Raw genomic sequence first — 16,339 nt, forward strand, 5'->3', positions numbered from 1 at the left:
TGATCTCAGCCCCAGCCTTGGTGCAGAGTGGCATGAAGGCTGCTCTGCGTTTTGCCAGCTGCCCTTGCCTCTCCCTGAGCTGTGGGGCTGTGTCTGCTGTCTCCTTTTGCCCCAGGAAGGATGTGGCAATGTGTTTCCACTGACACCCCCTCCTCACCCTGGAGAGGAGCCCCTGGAGATGATGCTTTTCCCAGCCAAAGGGGTGGACGAGGCTGGGGGGGAGCCCAGCCGTGCCGTGGCCAGTGTTCAGGCTCAGCCAAGCCTGTGTGATCACAGCCAGACACACAGGGACACCCCGGTGCTTGCCAGTGTCATGGTGAGCTGGAGCGGGGTTCGGGGTCTGTTTTGAGGAGCAGAGAGGCACGGGAGTCCATCATCAGCGTGTTGCGCGGGCCTGGACCACGCTCCCTGGAGGTGTGACCAGCATCATCTTTGCCATCCGGCACGCAGGTAAATGCTCGGTGTGGGGTGTCCCAAAAATGCAGGTGCTGCAACAGAAGCATCCCTCCCCTGGTAGGGCCTGGCACCACCCTGAACTGAGAGCACGTCCCGGTGAGAGTGGGCACAGAGAAACCCCCAGCCCTGCCAGCTGGACAGGGGCGCACGCAGCACGGAGGTGAAGTGATGTGCCCAAGAGCATATAGAGCAGCGGTGTCGGAGGAGGGAAAGGCTCCCTGGGGACGGGTCCTACTCCCCTTCCCTCAAAGGAGTCTGGCCCCAGGGGCTCCCACAGGGTGGCCGTGAGGGCACAGATGCTGCTGGGTGCCGGGGAGGGAAGGGGGGACAGTGTCGCACCCAGCACACTGCAGGGGGGACATGGGAGGGTCTTTTCCCATCGGCACCTCCCCAGAACCCCGGGAGAAGCCGGTGTCCCTCCTGGCTTCCTGCGACTCGGTCTGGGCATTCCCTGCCTCCTTTTCCGGGCACTGCCTGCATCCCTCCCCGGGCACTGCCTGCATCACTCCCGGGCATCACCGCCTGCATCCCCGCCTGAGCAGTGCCTGCCTGCCTCCCTCCCCAGGCGCTGTCTGCCTCCCTGCCTGGGCATTCCCTGCATCCCTCCCCGGGCTCTGCCTCCGTTCCCCCCCGCCCCGGGCGCTGCCTGCCTCCCAGCCTGAGCGGTGCCTGCCTGCCTCCCCGGCCACCGCCTGCCTCCATCCCCGGCCACCCGCTGGCTTTGCGACCCGGCGGCGGCCGCGCTCCCCGCCCGGCGCCCCCCGCCGCCGCCGCCGCCGCCGCCCGGCCCCCTCGGTAGCGCCGCGCCGGGCGGGGGCCGGGCCGGGCCGGGCCGGGGCTCTGCAGCGGGGCCGCCCGCCCCGCACCGGGCTCGCCGCATGGCTCCGCCGCCCGCCGGGGCGCCGCCGGCCCGGGCCGCCGCTGCAAGGTAAGGGGGGCCCCGCCGGGAAGGGGAGGCGGGGGGCAAAGTTGCCGCTGGGCAGGGCCCGGCGGGGGGGGGGGGGGGGAGGCCGGGGCAGCGGGGCTGGGGGGGGGGTCTCCAGCGAAAGTTGAGCGCCGGTGCTCCCCGCTCCTCCCCGCCCCGCCGGCCTGGGGGTGCATGTGTACCCCCCGGCACCCCCCGACCTCCTCCAGCCCCAGCACACCCGTGTGTCCCCCCCCCCGCGGGCCGGTGCCGGGGATGCTGCGCTGCCCGCCGCGGCGAGAGCAGGGAGCATCCCCCCGGGAGGGTCGGGGCGGGAGGCGGGGTGCTGCCGCCGCCCTCGCCCCGCGGGTGTCAGGGCTTCCCCCTCCGGCTGCCCCCGGCGTCGCGGGGTGGCGGGTGCGGGTGGCGGCGGGGTCCCCAAGGTCGCGCCGGGAGCCGGGGCATCCTTCCCGGGAGCATCCTGCGAGCCTCCGCCCGGCCCTGCAACCCGCTGAGCTCGGCCTGGCGCTGAGCGCCTGGGGGCCCCGGGCCGGTCCCCGCTCCGCCACCCCACCGGGGCCACCCCGGCTGCGTTCCCCCTCTGCGCCTCAGTTTCCCGCGGTGGGACGCTGGTGGGAGATGCTCGTGGGGCTGGGAGCCGCCAGGTCGGCCTCTCACGCTTGCGGGGTGCAAGCCCGCTTTCTGGGGCCCGTGAGCCGGCTTTCCCCGTCCACGGTCCCCGTGTGACAGCCGGGAGGGGGACAGGGGTTTTGGGGTGGCACGGCAGGACTCAGCCTGCTCCGCAGGTCAGGGCAGCCCCGTGGGTGCTGGCTCTCCGGCTCTCCGGCTGTGTGGCTCCGTCACCCTCCGGCCCTGCAGAGGAGCTGGGGCTGCTTCTGCGAGGAGGAAGGGTTTGTAGGGACAGGGTTGTCCCCGCAGCAGAGTGGCCTCCCGGGACTTGCGATGACAGTGCTTCGTGCTGGTGGAGAAAGGCCCCGGCAGGGCCGGGTGTAGGGGCTCCTGCACCCCCCGTTTCGCTGCATGTGGCACGGAAACGCTCCCACTGCCGGCACTGGGGTGAGCGGGTCCCCGAGGGCAGTCAGCGCCGGAGGGGACAGTCCCAGCAGCACAGCGTGCCATGTCCCCCAGCCCTGGGCACAAACCCACCCTGCTGCCCTGGGGCTGGATCAGGCCTCGCTGCAGGTCTGCAGCCCCGCTGGGAGGGTGAGGATGGTGTGGAGCCATGACCCAGCCTGGGGGACCACGGGAAACCCGGCCGCCCCGACAGCCAGCAGCAGGGTCATGGCTCACACCATCCGTGTGCCGAGCTCCGTGGCCGAGCTCTCATCAGGCAAATAACCCCTGTCAAAACAGGCAGGACAGGGTGGGTTGAACCTGCCGCTTTCTGCCAGCTCAGGCACCGCTGCCCTGTGTTTTGGGGATGGTTTTCAGGGAAAATGAACAAGAGCATCACAAATTGATAACAGCATCCACACTTTGGGATAAAGCAGAAGTTGCTTCCTAGCGATGGGAGTGAGCAAAACTGGGACCTGGCCCCTCACCTTTGCTGTTTCCGTCGCAGCTCCTGGTCAGGAACCCGGTGCCAGCAGGCATTTGGGCTCCTGGACTCAGCTCTCGCATCTTCACGTGTGGGATATCACCCCGTGTCCCCCAGCACGCGTGGCCCTGCCCCGGGGCCCCTCTGGCCTCAGCACGTGTGCCAGCAGCTTGTGGGCTCACCCCGTCAGCTGGCTCGGAAATTAGCCTCCATCAAGTTAATTGCCAAACCGCTGAAAGCCTGAAATTAAACATTAAAGCTGTCGCTCACAGGAGCAGAGCAGTCTCCCCCCCGCCACAGCAAAAGGCAATTCTGGCTGTCCAAGCAGAGGGAAGATGGATTTCCCTGGATCGGGGCAGCACTGGCATCAGGATGGAGCAGCCGGTGACGGTCCCCATGGGTGATATGGAACAAGTTCCCAGCATGGCCTGGGACTCCGCTGCTGCAGGGCTGAGCAAACCCCGAGCCGCAGACGGTCCCTTTCCCCGAGGCTTCCTTGCTCTGGTACCAAAAGGGCTGAATGTGCCCGTAAGAACCTTCCTGGGACAAAGTGCGCTCAAATCCTGTCTCTCCTGGGCTCTGCAGGGTGGGAGCCTCCGAGGGGAACCCTGGGGTCTCGCAGCGCTGAGGCTGCTGCTGGGGACGTTGCCTGTCCCTGGGGGATGCTCCTGCTCCCCGAGGACAGACATAACCCTTTCCCTGGTTTCCTGCTTGGAAAAATATTGCCTGACACGAGATGTCTCCAGGATCTGACCAGCTTCTCCTTGGCCTTGCAGTGACGGGCTGTCCCGGAGGGGAAATGCATCCTGAATGGGGCTGAGGCCCCCTGCGCGGGAATATGCAGCCTCGGTGCCACAGGGGCAGCACCAGGGCAGTGGCCGGCGCGCGGCGGCATGGTGGCAACGTTCAAGATCGCCGTGCTGGGAGCCCAGGGCGTGGGCAAGAGCGCCATAGTCCGACAGTTCCTCTACAACGAGTTCAGCGAGGTCTGCGTGCCCACCACGGCTCGCCGCGTCTACCTGCCCGCCGTCGTCATGAACGGCCATGTCCACGACCTGCAGATCATGGACTTCCCCCCCATCACCGCCTTCCCCGTCAACACCCTGCAGGTAGGGTCACACCCGGCTCCGTGCGATGGGACCCCACATTGAGGGGTCTCCGGTGATCTCGGGGGGGTTTTGCTGTAGAACCCCGCAGGGTCTCAGTTCCTCCTCTTCAGGGGATGCTTCTCCTTCCTCCTTGGGGTTTGCTTGTTAAAAGCCAGTGCAAGGGATCGTGTCCTCACGGCCACCAGCTGAGCAGGTCCAGGATGAAGCGTATTTTGCAGCTTTTTCACTTAAATTGATGGCAAACGTAGGAAGGACAGTGTCCCACCCTGAGGACCTCAGCTCCAGTGATGCCCACGGCCCTGCCGGCTCTCCCTGTCCAGCTGGGCGGCGGATCCTGGAGCGCTGGGATCCGATTCCATCGCTGTCAGAGCCGGGGCCAGCAAAGGGCTGGGGGAGCGTGGCCAGAGCATTCGGGTAAAAATCTGGGGTTCCTGGAGAGCCAGACCCTGATGCACCCACTGCCCGAGCCGGGCGGAGCGGGGCTGCTGGTCCCCTCCCGAGGTGGCTGTCACCCCCCACCATTGCCTGGGCTTGTCCCCGGGGCGCTGAGCCCACCAGCTCCTCCTCAAACCCCCGGCGCTCTCAGGCACAGCCAAAACAGCCCGAAAATGCAGCGTGGGGTTGGGAAACGTTGCCATCAGTGCTGAGCCCTTTGGGGGGGCGTTAATGTGGAAAAGGGGGATTTTAAGTTCGTGCCATGGCCCCATCCCAGGGACACAAGTTGTGCCACTGCTGCAGGGAAAGGAGCCGGAGGTGCCCAGCCGCGCCGGGGGGCAATGCCACTGGTGGCAGCACCTCTGTGGGAGCTGGGCTCTCTTATTTTTTTAACCAATATAATTATATTGCTCCTATATGCGATGGGGACGGGGTTATAGGGGCCTTATAGTGCTCCAGGCTTCCCCTGTGCTGTAGGGGAGGAGGAGAAGTGAGCGCTCCAGGGGCAAGGAGGAGGTTTAAAAATTAATCGGTGTGTGCAGGGAATGAAAGGTCAGCACGAGAGACAGCCCAAAACAGCAAAGGGTAATTTATTGACACGGCAGCCGATGCTAACATACTCGATTAACTCCCTGCCTCGCTGTGCTCAAGAGGAGGTGGCCGGTGGGAACAGATGGAGATTTCCAGGGAAGAGAGGATGGTCAGAGGGATGGCTCCGAGGGGGAAGGAGGGGACCACGGTGGGGGATACGGCTCTGTCTGCTGGGAAGCATCACCGGGCTCTGCTCCGTGCCCAGGAGCAGCATCCCTGCGGCGATGTCCTGGGAGAGGAGCGGGGGCTGGCAGCTCCCTGATGTCCCGCTCCCGCACAGAGCCAGGCGGGATGCGCAGCGCGACCCTCCATCGGTCCCGAGCATCCCGGGAGACCTGCCCCACGCGGGGAAAACCATCCCGATGTCACGGAGCTGAAGCTGCACCCCAGCATGGTGAAATAGGTGCAATTTGTTAATCTCCGGGGTTTATCAGGACTCAGAGTAACCGGAGACACTGCTGCTACATCCGCCTGCATCCCTCTGATACCGAGGAGCTCCACATCATCTCCTTCCTTCGGTGGATGGGAGAGGGGCTGCGTCATGCCACTCGCTCCCAGCTCCTTCCTGTGCTGCGGTCTGCAACGGAGACCAACCCGCACCCCAAAACTTTCCTTCGCCCCGTTTCCTTCTGTCCTAGGTCCTCTCGTTTTCCCTCATTCTGATGATAAACTCAGGAAGGGATGGTTCATGGTACTGAAGAGGTTGGTTTGGGGAGAAGTGACGCCTTTCCCCCTTGGTGCACCTTTCTCCTCTCCAGTGGTGCTCAGGAGGGTTTGCGGTGCTGCCTGCACGGGCTGCCGTGCCCACTGCTGGGCTGGGAAAGCAGCTGCAAGTGGGGCACCGAAGGAAAAAAAAAATCCTGTTATTCCCAGAAACCCAAAGCTTTCCTAACAACATGTATTTCTTGCAGCTCCAAAGTTTGGCTGTGGAGAGGCCACCCCAACTGCCTCTGCCCCAGCTCCTGGTCTCACTCTCGCAGACACCCCCCTCCCGAGCAGCCGCTGCTCCCCTCCCGTCCCCATGTCCCCTCCAAACAGCCCAGCTGTCTCCTGCCCCGTCCGACCCTTGGAGTGCTGGTCCGTCATCCCCAGACTCATGGGACCAGGGCCCCACTCAACCCTCAGCATCCTCCTCACCCTCCCTGCCTGAAAACCAGGGTGCTTCACTAATTAACACACCTAATTAGCAGCTCTGGAAGGTGAAGCTTTTACATCCAGGGCAGGGGGTTGCATTCAGCCCTGCTCCCAGCTGTCATCCTCGCTCAGGAGAGGAATTGGGGCCGACAAATCCCGTTCTCTCTCCTCTCTATTAACCGGGGGGATAAGGGATCTCTGGAGATGGGGGGGATGGCTGGAGGGCCGCGGGGGGGGCAGACGCAGCCATAGCAGGGATGGGTCAGGGCAGAGCAGAGGTGAGACGGGTGCTGGGTGTCAGGGCTGGAGAGCACGCAGCCCCCTCGCTACCTGCCAGCGTAGCAGCCTCCTTGGCGTGCCCAGCCCCGAAGCACTGCGGGGCATCCCCGGGGCACGGCGACGGGGCTGAGCCAGGATTGATCCCTCTCTGCACCTTGCAGGAGTGGGCGGACGTGTGTTGCAGGGGGCTCCGGAGCGTCCATGCCTACATCCTGGTCTATGACATCTGTTGCTTTGACAGCTTCGAGTACATCAAAACCATCCGCCAGCAGATCCTGGAAACGAGGTAGGGACCGCTTGGCCGGGGGTGCGTGCCCCTGTGGCTCCCAGCGGGGTGGTGCGGCTCGCCCCGGTGCTCCCCTGCTCTGGACGTTAGAGACTGGGGCAAAGCCCCTTCGCTGGGCTGGGAACCCAAAAGCAAAAGCAAAACTGGACCCGAGGGCAGGAGAAGGAGCAGGTATCCCCTGCGGGCGAGGGCAGCCATCCCCGGGAAAGCGACTGGGGCTGGCACGGCGGGTGGCTGGCCACAAAGGGGGACAAGGGGCCGGGCCGAGAGGGCCAGGTGCCGGTTGGGGACGGGTTGGGGTCCGCGGGCCGGTGCATCGTGACGCAGCGCCCCGTCCTCCCTCACCGCCCGCCCTCCCCAGGGTCATCGGCACTTCGGAGACGCCCATCATCATCGTGGGCAACAAGCGGGACCTGCAGCGGGGCCGGGTGATCCCGCGCTGGAACGTCTCCAACCTGGTGAAGAAGACGTGGAAGTGCGGCTACATCGAGTGCTCGGCCAAGTACAACTGGCACATCCTGCTGCTCTTCAGCGAGCTCCTGAAGAGCGTGGGCTGCGCCCGCTGCAAGCACGTCCACACCACCATCCGCTTCCAGGGCGCCCTGCGCAGGAACCGATGCACCATCATGTGAGCCCCCCTCCCGCCCCCATGGACCCCCACCCCGTCCGGGGGTGATGCCGCGGTGGGAGCTGTGCCGGAGGCACCTCGGGGTTTGCTTCCCCCGCCCCTGCGGTGACATTTGGGGACGGCGCAGCTTGGGCGGTGCTGGGCAGGGTGATGCGGTGGCGGCCGGCGGGTCGGAGCGGGTGTACGGCCGGGCTGCCTGGAGGGAGCGAGGGGTGAGGGAGGACCTCAGCTAAACCCCCGAGCCCTCCTGGAGCCTCCGGCACGTGCGGCCAAGGCCATCCGGGGGGTGGGGGGGGTCGTGTCTGTGCCGTGCCTGAAACGCTGCGTGGCGCCAGGGGTGGGGGAGACAACTCAGACAGTGCCCAAGGTTGGCGGCCAGGTCCGTCCTTGCCGGCTCCTGCCCCGGCATCGCGGGGACAACGCTCGCTGCCGCCAGCCGTCACCTGCCCCTTAGAAGGAAATTGCCGGAGGTGGCTCCGTTCCCAGGGCAGAGCCGGGAATCCCATTTTCCTCCCCGCGGAGCCGGGGTTTGTCCCCTCGGAGGAGCCTCCAGCAAGAGGCCAGGTAACACGGGCTCTCTTTTGGCTCAATTTGAGTTGAGTTCCAGGCAGAATTTCTGGATGAAAGCAACAAAAGGAAAAAAATAAATAAATAAAGCCCCCATCCTGCTCCTTACATCCCCCCCAGGGTGCCGGGTGCTGCTTCCCCAGGGCTTCGAGTCCCCCTTCTGCCCCGGTTCAGCCAAGGAAGGCTCCTCCTCCCCCACCAGCCCGTCGAACACCAAATAATCTGGAAACGCTCCTTGCCGGGCAGGTCACCCCTCCGCTACCTCGCATCCCAGGCTCAGCGGGCGACCGGCTTTGCACGGCTCTGACCCAACGCCCCGGCGTCCCCCGGGCAGGCAGGCGGTCCCCCCCGTGCCGTCGCACCCTGCCAGCGGTGCTGCGAGGAGGGTCTGACCCGTGCCGGGCTTTCCCACGGCGACGCTCGTCTCCATCCGCGTGAGACGGCGGTGGTGCGAAGGCAGCCTCCGGAGCAACAGGGAGCTGGACTTGCATTTCCAGTTGCATTCCTTTTTTTTTTTTTTTTAATCTCTACATATCCCTAATAGGAAAGTCAGCCCTGCTTTTTTTTTTTTTTTTTTTTTTTAATTTTTCTTTGATCTTTCAGCTTGTTTTTACACCAGACATGCAGCTCACCTGCCTCTTGTCCTGCAGAGCGGGCGGCAAAGCCCAGCCTGCGTTAACTAACGATGTTGGGGCGGTGTGCCGGCAAGGGGGGAGCGGGAGGCCGAGGGGGTCGTGGTTCCTCTCTCTTGGCTGCTCCCTGTGAGACACAGGGAAACGCCTGTCCTCACCCCCCGAGGCAGGAGCTGAGGCCGGTCCATCCTCTGGCAAAACCATCTCAGTGACTGCTGGTGTGAGGAGGGGCTGCAGGTACTCAGCACCGCTCTGGGCAGTAAAGCGAAAGGACGCCAGCCCCATCTCTTCCCCGCCAGCCGGGTTCCCATCTGACAGCAGCACTGCTGTGCTCTCGGTAACGCTTTCTATTAGGAGTAGGTCCAGCTGAGCTCCGCCACGGCGCATTTCACTGCCCCGTCCCTGCCGCGTGCTGCCCCAATGCTGCAGGGCTTGGGGGGGGGTCACCCTGCTCCTCCCTTCCCGCTCCCAGCAGCCGCTTCGGGAACCAACCCCCATCCCCCTTGCTCCAAAAAAAAAATAAGGAAAAAAAAAGAAAAAAAAAAAGGCAACAGGGGGGACACAGGTCCATCTCAGGCGGCTGCGGGAGCCCCGGCCAGGGAAGGGCACTCATCCCCATCCCTCGCCTTCACGGCAAACCCACCGGGCTTCGCCCAGCCTCATCTCGTCAGGATTTATTAACACCTGTAAGTCCACGTTATCGGTCTCTGGCTAGCTTTATCCCTCCAAATTGTTTGAGAAGGCAACTCCTTGGTAAATGCTAATAATAAAGCATTTATAAAGTGCTCCGACGTACACATATCAACGACTAAGCCAATACATTGTTTGTTATAACCCGTTAGCCTGCAGTTTATAGCACAATTAGTTACAAGTTTTTATAGCATCTATTTAGTATTTTGGAAAAAAAAATGGTTATAAATATAATTGTTATATTCTATTGTACTTTATAGACAGAGAAAGTTATATTAATAATAACAACAACTCTCACTGCTTTGACAGCATTTCCCAGCTCCCAGGAAAATGAGGGCTACAAAGAGCTACTTTCCCAAGAGCCCAGGAGGGGGTAGGTGGTGGTACCCGCCGGGCGCAGGCAGGGAAATGGGGGCAGGGAGGTCCGGCGCGTGGCCAGGCCCGCGGGGACCCGAGCGGCCAGGAGCACAGCAGCAGCTACAACCGACCCGCGCCTTGCCCCTACTCACACCCTTAGTACAAAGTGTTACCGCTCACCCAACGCCGCCCTGGTCCTGCTGAAAACAACCTGCTCCTGAGCCTGGGAGAGGCTGAGGACGTCCCCACGCTGTCCCCCAGGGCAGCGCCGCGTTTCTGCCCCTGTGCACGCGGTGCCGCAGGAGGCGATGCCTGGGTTCGGTCCAGCCCCGGCAAGGATGCTTCCCTCTCCTCCTCCTGCCCCGGTGAGCGTCCTGGTTGCCTGGACTTGGCTTTCCCTTCCTCTCCCCTGGACTTCTTGTCGGAGGTTCCTGAGGTGGCTACGCCGCCTGTAACACCCTGCACCCCCTTCTTTGAAATCAAATTAAAAAATCAGGTCTGTCCTCCCTTGTTCTGTACCCGCCTTGCTGCTCTTTGCCCGGATTGCTCGCCGCCGCTCTTGCAGCCATTCTGAGGGCCGCGATGGTTCGGGGAGGGCGGGGAATTGTTTCTCCCCTGCAAAAGGAGCAGTTTTGCAGGCAGGTTTTGCATCCACAGGGCCCCGGCGCTCGCCCTTGCTGCTCCTCTGCAGGGGTGTGTGTCCGGCTTCATCCTCTCTTCAAGGATGGGGCTCTCCTGGCCCCTGTGAGGCTCTCGGAGGGACGTTTGCTGTGCGTGCAGGCAGCAGACCAGCAGCATGAATTCCCTTCGCCAGCTGTGACCCCCCCATCAGGATTATCCTCTCTCCTTCCCCACCCCCACAGAAAAGATGCTGAAACAGAAGAGCTTTGGTACGTCTCTATTGCACAAAGAACATTGCCGGGTCCGTGGCTGCAGGCTCAGGAGGGCAGCAGTGACCCCAACGAGCCTTGGGACAGCCATCACCCTGACCATCGCTGCCGAGGTGACCACCCACCCCCTCCCTGGGTCTCCCACCTTTGCCCATCAGGAAGTCGGCGGGGCTCAGCAAGGGTCATGTCCTGTGACCCCCCCGACCCGAGCGACTCAAACACTCATTAAGGCTCTCGGTGCTGTAAGACGTGAGGATCGTTAGTCCCGTTGTACAGACGGGGAAGTCTGAGGTACCAGATGGTTTGCATGCTTGGATGCCAGGTGCGGGGTGTCCCCACTTTAGGGGGACACCGTAGGGGCTGGCTACACCCCTCTTCCCTGCAGAAAATGCCCCAGTCTCTCGCTTTGGGGCTGGATTTTTCCACCCAAACCAGTACCAGAGCGCCTGGTTAGGGGAAGAATTACCAGTCAAAAAACCTCCAGTAAACCATGGGGAAGGAGGGGGTGCAGCCCCAAAGGGCAAGGGGGATGGCGGACCCCCTGGGCTGCCTGGGAGCAAACCCATTGCGCTGCCCGGGCTGACCTTGGGCATCGCTCCCGCCTTCACATGAGTGAGGGGTCCGTCCCCCCGAAACTCGGGGTGGGGGTCAGACCCACGCCTCCTCGTCATCCTCGGTCAGCCAGGCGCTGCTGTCGGCCGGCGAGGGCTTGGCCCCAGGACGGGTGCCGCCGGCCTGGGGGTGCCGGGAGGGTGCCGGGGGGCGATGCTGGCCCCGGGAGGTGGGTGGGCGCTGCCCCAGCGGGGTGGGAATGCGTGAGGGGCGCTTGCCCGGCCTGTGGTCCCGCCGGGGACGTGCCTTGGGCCGCAGCTTCAGCTTGTAGATGGAGGGCACACGCTCAGGTTTCTTGAGGCACCGACGGGGCTTGGGGACGTTGCTGGCCTTGGCTCCCCGCGGGGTCTGGCCCCCCACTCCCGGACCCTCTGCCTCCCCCCCTGACGGGAGGGTGGTGGGCTGCGGGGCGGCTTGCGGGGGTGTTTTGGGGGCCCAGCTCCCCAGCTCCACGGGGCGCAGGGGCTGCCATCTGCGGGAGAGCTCCTCCACCACCCTGCTGTAGCCGGGGGGCTGCGTGTGCCCCCAGCACCCCCGGAGCCCCTCACCGGGACCACAGGCTCCTCCCGGTTCATCCACCAGCACCCCGGGTCCCTCAGCACCCCCAGCCCTTGGGCTTGGGGCTGGGTGGCACTGCCGGGTCCCCTGGGGACCACCCCCTGCAGCACAGACCTTGCACCCATCTGCAAAATGGGCCGGAGGGGTGGGGGGGCGGTGGGGGGCTGGGCTGGCTTTGATGGGGGGTTTAACGCTGCCGTCCTGTTTTGGAGGCTGGCTGGAGGAATTTCGGGGTGAGGGCAGTTGGCCCCGGCCGAGGGCTCCCCCGCTCCCTTCCCGCGGGCTTTTCTGGCTTTGTGAGTCTCCCTGAGCATCCCGGTGTGGGGAGGGGGCACGGACCTTGATGGGGCTGGGGGCACGGGGTTTCGCCACAGCGGGGACCCCCCCTTCCTGCGGCCTAGCAGCCACCACAGACGATTTGCCCCGTTGCTGGGTGCTTTTCGGAGGTGCTGGTGTCAGCCGGGTGCTGGGTGTGGTGGTCCTGCCCTGGGCCGGTGCCGCAGGGGTTTTCCCCGGGGTGCTCCCACGTGGCCCCTTGGGGACCCCCATGCTGTCCTGTGTGCCGGGACCCAGCCGGGAAGGGGTGGGTGCCCGGCCCGTCGCCCCGCGGCCAGGGGAGCTGGGTCGAGCGGGTGACCTGGACGGCGGCGGCCGCCTCCCCAATGGGGCAGCCGGTGGCTCCTGCGCCCTGCAAGGAGAGAGAGTGGAGAGGGGCCGGGGAGCCACCACGTCCCCCCCTTCATCCAGCCTGGTGCTGGGCACCTCCGGAAGGGAGGGAAAAAGACTCAAAGATGGGAGAAAAATTGCTCTGAAACCAGGCGGTTTGGGGCACGAAGCATCTCTACGCCACTTTACACCACTTACCTGCCCAAAGGGACTCTCCGGGGCTGCGCCGGCTCTCGGCGAGGGCTGGCACCCGGTGGGCGACCCGAGCCCTCTGGCGAGGGGGTGACAGGGGTCCGGGGTCGGGGGGGCACACGGGCCCCCCAGGTGACAGGGGGCAGGGGGCTCTGCGAGCGGCTGACCAGCAGCGCGGGCTGGGGCTGGCCACGGGCGGCCACCTTCGAGGCCGGGCACAGCCGGATCTCGTGCTGCACTTGCTGCTGGGGGGTCCTGGTTTTCAAGGCTTGTTTGTGAGCTGTGGGGAAAACGAGAGGGGCTCAGCACCCCCCTCCATTGCACCCAGCCCCGGGTGCAGCCCACCCAGCTGCCACTGGCCCTCCGGCTGCCCGGGGATGCGGGTGCAAACCTGTGCTCCCTGCAAAGGGGATTTTGGGGGTGCAGCTCCATCCCAAAGTCTGCCGTGACCTCTAGTGGCCACCAAAGCCAAAGAGAGTCCCCAAACCCACACAGTCCCCAGCCTCACAATAACGAAGCCTCCCGCTCCTGAAAACGGCCCCAGAAGCAGCGAGAGCCATGACAGACACCCCCCACCCCCCCACCCCCAGCCACGGGGCAGACCCACGGGCTTTGGGGACGCAGGGACTCACAGAGCGAGGTGCAGCGGCACGGGTCATGCTTGTCCAGGTAGTGCTCCAGCGTGTCCCAGCCGCCCCCAACCCGCACCATGACGTGCTCCCGCAGGATCTGCACGGGATGCCGTGTGCCGTGAGGCCCGGAGGGGCGCACGCGGTGCACCCCTGGGACCCCCCATCTCTTTTTAAGCGGCCTGGGGGTGGCACACTCAGCTGGGCTTCGAGAGCTGTGGGCTCGCCCGAAGTGCTGCCAGGTGTCCCAAAGGACAGCTTCATCCCCAGCTCAGCGCCACCAGGGCAGGAGGGTCTCCGCTCCCGCTGCCGTCCCAACGGGCACCTTTCACCACCCCGAGGAGAGTGGGGAACCTTTCCGAAAACCCCTCTCCACCATCATGTGCTGAGCCCTTTGGGGAGGCCAGGCTTAGGGATGGATCCAGGCAGGGACAGCATCCCGGCGTTCCCATTGCTGGGTAAGACCTGGCTCTGGCTTGGTGTGGGACAGCAGGTTTTGTCCTGCACGCGTGGTTAGTTACACCCACGCAAACATGGACCTGCTGCCCTGCTGCCCTGCTTTGGGGCTAATGGTCAAACCCCCACACTGGCGGGGGATGGATTATGGAGGAGGCTCCACGGCAGCAGAGCAGGATTCCTGGTGCCTGTGCCCCGAAAGCGTGGGAAGAAGCAGACTCACTCGGACAAAGATGAGGGTGTCAGAGTCGCCCACGCGGTATTTCCCTTCAGTTATCTTGATCATGGGGAACTGGACAGGGCAGGTACAGCGGCTCACCAGGTGCTGGACCTGCGGGCAGCAGGGATGGGTCCTCACCAGGGCTCCTGGGAAAGGTCCTGGGGTGGTCATCCCCATCCCTACCCCCATCCCCATCCTGCTCCATGTCCCTCCGTACCATCTGGTCGAGGTTGTGGAGGTCCCGCGGTTTCCTGGGGGGCTGGGGCGGGGGGGTGTCTGTGGGCGGCAGGTCCAGCTCCTGGCGGAGCTCCTCCTCGATCTCCTCCTCCATCTGCACGAGGGTCGGGGCACGCATGCCAAAGCGGGCGGCACGGCGCGCCAGCTCCAGCAGGCACAGCACAAAGTTCTTCTCGTTCTTCCTCAGCACCAGGTCCTCCGTCTCGAACATCAGGACGTCTGGGGCAGGGCAGGGCTGGGCTGAGCCAGGGCAGGGGCGTGGGGATGGGGACGAAGGGGATGGGGGGCACAGGCAGAGTCAAAACCCACCCGAGGGGACCTTATTCCCTGGAGCCATCCTGCTAGGAATATGGTTGGGTCTGACAAAAGTTGGGATAAATTAATGGAGATAGAGTCTTTCTCTTGGGCAAGGGCACTATGGCTGTTTCATGGCATCCCAAAGCCACAAAACCCAGCGGCTGGGTGCGCTGAGGACACGTCACTCCATGCCCATGCCATCCTGGGCACGCGCTGGTGGTGGGGACAGGGTGACAGACCCTTTGCTCAGAGCTGGGACTGCTCCCGATGTCCTTACGGCCAGGATCATGCCGTGCATGGCAGAGCCATGCTGCAGCATTCGCCCTTTCCTTCCCACCCCTCCGGCGCATATCTGCGCCCAAGCAAACACACCCACCGCGTGCCTGCACCCCGCAAAGCTGCTGCCGAGCCCAGAAGAGCTTGTGCAAGGAATCCCAGCTCAGGAATTTCTTCTGTTCGCAGTGCTCCCCGATGCCGGGGTGGCACCGGCTGTGGGGGACACACGGGAAAGCACCGGCAGAGATGCCAGGAGCAGCTGGAGGGGAATCGCACACGGGGACACGGGGTGGCTGGTGCCCAGCATCCTACCTTTAATATCCATCTCCTTCCTGCACCACTGGATGAAGTTGGAGATGTTGTCCCTGGCCTGGAAGGTGCCCGGCTGTGCCGTGAGGTTGCAGGCGACGCCGGCAGCGGGCAGGTGGAGGTGGCAGGCCAGGCCAGGGCAGTCACGGGCAAACTCCCTGGCCACGTGGGTGACGTTGTTGGCGTGGGAGCAGAGCACGGCCCCCGTCTCCAGCACCTCCACGAAGGTGCCCACCTCGATGTCTAGGTCGTACAGCTCCTTCAGCCACTCGGCCAAGTCCTCCTTCATGGCGTAGAGGTACTGCTCGCTGGACCGGTAGGGGCGGATGCTCTGCACCGCAGCGCCCAGCGTCCCCCACATTTTGCCATAAGACTGGGAGGAGACCGAGGGAAAGGGGTGATGAGGACACGGGTGATGGGAACACGGGTGATGGGGACATGGGGAGCTGCCCACCTCCCCAGCAGCCACACTCACCTGGTGCCACTTGCTCTCTGCCACCCGGGATGGTGACGCCGTCCTCCCGGCCCTTCTCGGGGTCCAAGGGCTGTAATGCAGCGTGGGGAAAGGAAATCACCCTCCTGGGCAGTGGGTGTTTTGTTTTCTTCCCAAGTGCTGTGCCCTTCTCCTTGGTGACAAGGCACCGGCTGCAAACACTCCCCGTTAACCCTTCAGCGCCCGCTCCTCTGCCGGCAGCCCTGCGCCTTCTTCCCCAGCCACCCCAGGGGTGGATTTTCCACCGGGGTCCCCAGACCTAGGGCAGAAGCGGGTTAGAGAGCAGCTCTTCAGTGTCCCAAGTTGCTCACAACCCCAAAAGAGGGGGGATTTGCCCCCTCTCTGCCCCCCCTGCACCCACCTCCACTGCCCATGGGGTGACCTGGGGGCCCTACAAGATGCATCTTCAGGGCTTGGTACCCCTGAATTGATAGACCTGAGGCAGCCACATCTTTGCACCCACGTTACAGGCTCAGGCACTCTGCTGAGATGCCACCGTGTGCCATCGCAAGCCCAAACACACCGTGGTGAGGAGCCCGCCCGGGTGACCCTGAGCACAACTCCCTCCTCCCTGGGTGGGATGCCCAGAGGGATGGAGAGAGGCTGACCTCACCTCCAAAGTTTGGGGCCAGAGCAGGTCCTCTCCAGGAGCCCCTTCGCTCGAAGGCTCGTACCACCCATCGGTGGGAGTAGGGAAGCCCTGCAACATGCAATTTCCACGGCTCAGCCCAAGCTCCAAGGAGATGTAGCATCTCCACCTGCAAATCGCAGCACAAATCCATCATCCTCTCCCCCAAACCTCTTTACGAAAACAAAAATAATTAAAATAAAAGCATGAGGGAGTTTATTTGCCTGCCCACCTCTGGGGATTTTTTTGC

The 16,339-nt window shown here is 64.0% G+C and overlaps 2 protein-coding genes across 3 annotated transcripts; one reads left to right on the plus strand and one right to left on the minus strand.

The window, feature by feature from the left end:
* Window positions 1-896: 896 nt before the first annotated feature.
* Window positions 897-10,133, plus strand: RASL10B (RAS like family 10 member B). 2 transcript variants are annotated; one of them, XM_075771659.1, is made up of 4 exons: window positions 897-1,384; window positions 3,695-4,027; window positions 6,708-6,752; window positions 7,114-8,722. In XM_075771659.1, exons 2-4 carry the CDS (start codon window positions 3,812-3,814, stop codon window positions 7,426-7,428), a joined length of 576 nt encoding a protein of 191 aa, XP_075627774.1. In that variant the 5' UTR covers window positions 897-1,384; window positions 3,695-3,811; the 3' UTR covers window positions 7,429-8,722. The 2 variants fall into 2 exon arrangements, with proteins under 2 accessions (XP_075627774.1, XP_075627773.1); XM_075771658.1 differs by having other exon boundaries at window positions 907-1,384; window positions 6,628-6,752; window positions 7,114-10,133.
* A 781-nt stretch (window positions 10,134-10,914) lies between these two features.
* GAS2L2 (growth arrest specific 2 like 2) lies at window positions 10,915-15,882 on the minus strand. Its single transcript, XM_075771393.1, has 7 exons — window positions 15,444-15,882; window positions 14,972-15,341; window positions 14,067-14,305; window positions 13,853-13,960; window positions 13,177-13,273; window positions 12,551-12,824; window positions 10,915-12,374 (listed from the first exon to the last, which is right to left on the minus strand). Exons 2-7 carry the CDS (start codon window positions 15,327-15,329, stop codon window positions 11,165-11,167), a joined length of 2,286 nt encoding a protein of 761 aa, XP_075627508.1. The 5' UTR covers window positions 15,330-15,341; window positions 15,444-15,882; the 3' UTR covers window positions 10,915-11,164.
* Between the last annotated feature and the right edge of the window lie 457 nt (window positions 15,883-16,339).

The sequence above is a fragment of the Balearica regulorum genome, chromosome 19, assembly GCF_011004875.1.
Source record: "Balearica regulorum gibbericeps isolate bBalReg1 chromosome 19, bBalReg1.pri, whole genome shotgun sequence".
NCBI classification, from domain to species: domain Eukaryota; kingdom Metazoa; phylum Chordata; class Aves; order Gruiformes; family Gruidae; genus Balearica; species Balearica regulorum.